The 4523-nt window shown below is 54.7% G+C and overlaps 2 protein-coding genes across 2 annotated transcripts in view; both read right to left on the reverse strand.

The window, feature by feature from the left end:
• The window catches only part of MCOLN1 (mucolipin 1), a 12723-nt gene extending 9790 nt beyond the window's left edge, over positions 1 to 2933 (reverse strand). Inside the window, exons 1-3 of the mRNA XM_011982058.1 lie at positions 2507 to 2933; positions 2314 to 2421; positions 3 to 127 (exon numbers count right to left, since the gene is read on the reverse strand). Coding sequence (XP_011837448.1) covers positions 3 to 127; positions 2314 to 2344 — 156 coding nt within the window. The 5' untranslated portion in view covers positions 2345 to 2421; positions 2507 to 2933. The remainder of the gene's footprint in view (positions 1 to 2; positions 128 to 2313; positions 2422 to 2506) is intronic.
• ZNF358 (zinc finger protein 358) overlaps positions 2591 to 4523 on the reverse strand; it is an 8144-nt gene continuing 6211 nt past the window's right edge. Inside the window, exon 3 of the mRNA XM_011982059.1 lies at positions 2591 to 2715. Coding sequence (XP_011837449.1) covers positions 2591 to 2715 — 125 coding nt within the window. The remainder of the gene's footprint in view (positions 2716 to 4523) is intronic.

Raw genomic sequence — 4523 nt, forward strand, 5'->3', positions numbered from 1 at the left:
CAGGGACTCATGAAAAAGTATTTGAGACGACGGCGAAGGTCTTCCTCTTCCGGGGGTGTCGGAGGGGCCGGCGAAGGCCCCACCTGGGTCCCATACCCGGGGTTGGGGGTCAGAAGCCGCTCGGTCTCTGTGGGAATAGGAGAGGGTGCTGGGGTGAGGGCTGGGCAACTCCCCTTTTCCCCTTTATCCAACCAGGAAGGCAGCACACACCCTATCTTCATGTCCCTATGCTCCTGCCAAGGAAGAGTTCTGAGAGGTCTAAAGAAAGCCAGAAAACCTGTAACGTTGTCTGTATCTATGCACCAGTCCTGCTCAGAGGTTATGAGCTGGGGTTCAGGAGGTACAGGGCCTGGGCTGATTCCTGCCCCTCCTGCTCACCAGCTCTCTGAGTCTCAGTTTCCTGATCTGCAAAATGGGCCAGTAATCATGTCTCATGGGAATGCTAAGGACTGGACGCTTATGAAGCATTGATCACAGGGGCCGGTCCATGGTGAACGTCAGAACGTTTCATCAATGTTCTCGTTACTGATCTGTGGGGAGAGAATGAACTGCTCCCACCGGCTTTTCACTGGGCATCCAAGGCTCCTGGGCTCATCCCAGCTCCAGGTTCCGGACATGAGCATAGAACTCAGCCTGTATTCTAGGTTTGTCTGGACAGATACCCAAAAGATGACCTCTGGGTTCATTATAACCTGGCCCATCAGCTGACACTCTCAGAAGCCAAAGACCTGGGGAAGGGGTAATTGACAATGTAAGTAATAATAATGGAACACATTTGCTAAAGACTCATTTTATCTCCCTGAAAAGCACCAGCTCCTGGAAATCATGCAGCCCTAGCATCAAATCCTAGACCTGCCACTTTCCAGTAGGGTGACTCCAGGTACCTCCCTGGGCCTCCATCTCCTCATCTGAAGAGTGGAAATTTTATAAAGGCTACCCCTTGGCTGGGCTCAGTGGCTCATCCTGTTATCCCAACGGCTTTGGGAGGCCAACGTGGGATGATTGCTTGAGCCCAGAGTTTGAGACCAGCCTAGGTTATACAGCGAGACCTCCCTCTCTACAAAAAAACAAAAAAAATTTAAATAGTCAGGTGTGGTGACGGCTCATGCCCGTAGTTAGTAGCTGGGACTCCTTCTACCTGGGAGGCTGAGTTGGGAGGTCACTTGAACCCAGGAGTTCAATGTTACAATGAGCTAGGATTATGCCACTGCACTACAGCCCGGGTAACAACAAAAAAAAAGTCTCAAAAAAAACGTCCACCCTCCCCCTGAGCCCTGAGGTTGAGATCCTGAAGCTGCTGTAAGAATTCAGTGAGACACAGCAGATAAAGACCTCTTCAGCAAACACAAGCTGTTCTAATCACTATTTTATTTTTTTTCCAGCCTAACTGTGAGATCTAAGGTTTCAGCAACTGCTGGAGTCCAAACCGGTCACAGTAGCCCAGAACTGTCCCTGTCACACCCCCATGGGGATGTGCTTTCTAGGGCCTGGCCCCCTGCCTAGCAAAGCTGTCAGGATAAATGTGTGCACTGTCAGAACCTCCCATGCAGAGAGGGACAAGTTCCCGGCCCCTCCCTTTGTAATGGGATGCTGCTGTGGCTGTTTACCACAAAGTCAGAGAGCAGGACCGGCCTACAGAGCTGAGATTACAGCTAACCCACCCCAGACCCTGCTAGCTGGGACACCGGGACACCTATCAGGTAGGGGTCCCCAGCTAGCTCCAGAAGGGGAAGCTAACACAAGGGGTCTTCCTCTAGCCTCCCCGAGAAGGGGTGGCATCAGAATTGGCTGGAAGCCCGAATTTAAGAAGGCTGCGCTTCCCCAGGTTTGCAAAGCTAAAACTGAGTTAATCTCCTGGGAGCAATCCCTCCAGCTCTCCCCGCTTGAGTTTAGGGTAGCTGAGCATTTGTCTCCTGGAATCGGGAGGGGAAGGCTGGGAGTCTCACGCGCGGGTTGGAGAAGCTGGTGCCCGCTGTCTGAGTTCCAGCCGAAGTTGAGCAATCGGAACCTAGGCTCCCAGTGGAAATCCCAGGAACCTCGCCGCCCCAAAGGGAGAAGCTGGCGGCCCGGCGCGATCGCTGCTTGAGTTTGGGAACCCAGCAGAGCCTGGCTTCAGGAGGGAGAATCGGAGAGGCTGGTGCCCACCCGCCGCCCAAGTTCTAGGAGCCGTCTGCCCATTTCTCCACCGTGGGGAGGCTGAAAAGTCAGCGCTGGAGCTTAGAAAAAAAGAGACTGGGAGCTCCGCCGCCCCAGGTCGGAGAAGCAGCCCGCCCGCCTGAGTTCCGGGCCCCACGGTGCCGCCCGCGCCCTCACCTGAGCCGCGCGGACCCGCCGGGTCTGTCATGCTGGGGCGGGCGCGCACGACGCAGGCGGGTACCGCGGGGCAGCCTGGGTCCGATCGCCCGCCGCTGTCACTGCGACCTCGCTCCCTCGCGGCCTGTCTCTTATACACATCTAGATGTGTATAAGAGACAGGGGTCCGATCGCCCGCCGCTGTCACTGCGACCTCGCTCCCTCGCGGCGCCGCTTCAAACCCTCCGGCATCAGCTGATCGGTGCCTCGGTCACGTGACCCGGTAGCCCAGAGCCCCTCACGTGACCGCCTCTGGTCCCGCCCCCTGCGCCACGACAACGCCTGCCGGAACAGCGCGCATGCGTGCCTCGACCGGCGCCCTCTGGGTCGAAGGCAGTCGCCAGGTCCTAGCGCCGACGTGCTCTGGGTGGCGGGGGATGGGCTGACTCTGAGCTTGGCAGCGACGAGCTCCGCCCTGGCTCCTGGCCGTGCCCCGAATCCGGTGCCAGGCTCGTGACTTCCATGTCCAGAGCTTGACCCCTTATCCTCGTTGGTGCCTGGTGATGACCCTGCGTACTATCTCAACGCTGTCTTTCTTTCTCCCAGAAACTCCTTTTACCCTTCTGCGGATCTTCAGCAAACACGATTTCCTAATTATGTATCAAATAGAACCACTTATCCCCACCCCTATGGCCCCCAGCCCAGAGTCTTCCAACATTCCTGGCCTGGATCTTTGCAGCAACCTCCTCCCCGATCTCAGCCTCCCTCCACTCCACTCTCGACCCAGCAGCCACAAGCATCTTCAAAGAATACTGCCTATCCGTCCTGCGAGAACCTGCCCTCGGCTTCCCATTGCTCTGGACTGACAGGCAGAGTCCCCACTCTCGTCTATCAGGGCCCTCTGATTTGGCCCCTACCTCCACCCAAAGCTCATCTTTCTATAGTCCCAGAGCCTTTGCAAACTTTTGCCCTGGAGCGTAACGGTTAAGAATTTGGACTCTGGAGGGCAATTGGGATTTAAATCTAGGCACTGACAAATGCCACTTCTACATCTTCCAAAGTCCCTTCAACTCCAAGCTGAGCGCAGTGGGTGGTGGCATGCACCTGCAATCCCAGCTACTCAGGAGGCTAAGGTGGGAGGATCGCTTGAGCCCAGGAGGTCGAGGTTGCAGTGACTATGACCACACCACTGCACTCCAGCCTGGGCAACAGAGCAAGACTGTCTAAAACAAAACAAAACAAACAAAAAATATATACATATGTGCCTCAATTTTCTCATTTGCAAAATGCGGAGATTCAATCAAAGTTGTCTACCTCCTGGGACTGTTGAGAAGATTAAATGAGAGAATGCAAAAGCTATTGCATAAGGCTGGGCAAACAGTACTGATTATTAAGTTAGTGATTATTGGGATTATAAAATCCTTCATTGAGAAAACTGCCTACCATTTATATCAGAAGTCTTGTTATGCTTCTCCTAGAATATACCATACCCTGTAATTATTTTTTAAGTATTCTGGATTTAATATCTGCGAGCTCCGTGCAGGTCGAGGCCATACTTATCTTGTTCCCTGCTGAGACCCCAGCAATCCAGAGATGTTTGTTGATTGCATAAATGAGCAACCTGTTTTTCTGCTTCCTGCAGAGACCCCAGCAATCCAGAGATGTTTGTTGATTGCATACATGAGCAGCCTCTTTTTGTACACTTGTGTGCCTACTGTGTGGGCTTTGAAGAGCAAGGGGTAAGTGAGGGGAACAAAGAGTGGTGACTAGTGGGATGGACCAGGGTGAGGCATTGTGGGTTAAACTGGAAAGTCTAGCTGGTGGGACTCCAGGGCCTAAGAAGGAAGCCAGGACACTGGAGCTCCAGATCGTGGCTGGCCCTGGCCACACTGTCCCATCTCTGGAGCAAGGGGCTGTGCTCAGAAAGAAAGCACAAAAGGCAAGCCACGACACAGAAGCCGGAGGCAGTGGGAGGATTTTACTAACTGCACAACACACAACTTCCCCAGGCCCCCGAGGATGCCCGAGTCCCCTTCAGCCATCAGGCCCCAGCAGTGCCGCTTGCTCCTGTACCCACTCTGGACTCTCGCCGGTAGGGAGGGCTGGGCTGACAGTGTCACCAGTGGGAGAGCAGGGGTCAGGGTGGGACACAGGGTTGGGATCAGGGCTGGGCACAGGATCAGGGTCTGGGCTGGGCACAGGATCATGGTCTGGGCTGGGCACAAGGTCAG

The sequence above is a fragment of the Mandrillus leucophaeus genome, unplaced genomic scaffold (genome assembly GCF_000951045.1).
Source record: "Mandrillus leucophaeus isolate KB7577 unplaced genomic scaffold, Mleu.le_1.0 Scaffold234, whole genome shotgun sequence".
In the NCBI taxonomy this organism is placed as follows: domain Eukaryota; kingdom Metazoa; phylum Chordata; class Mammalia; order Primates; family Cercopithecidae; genus Mandrillus; species Mandrillus leucophaeus.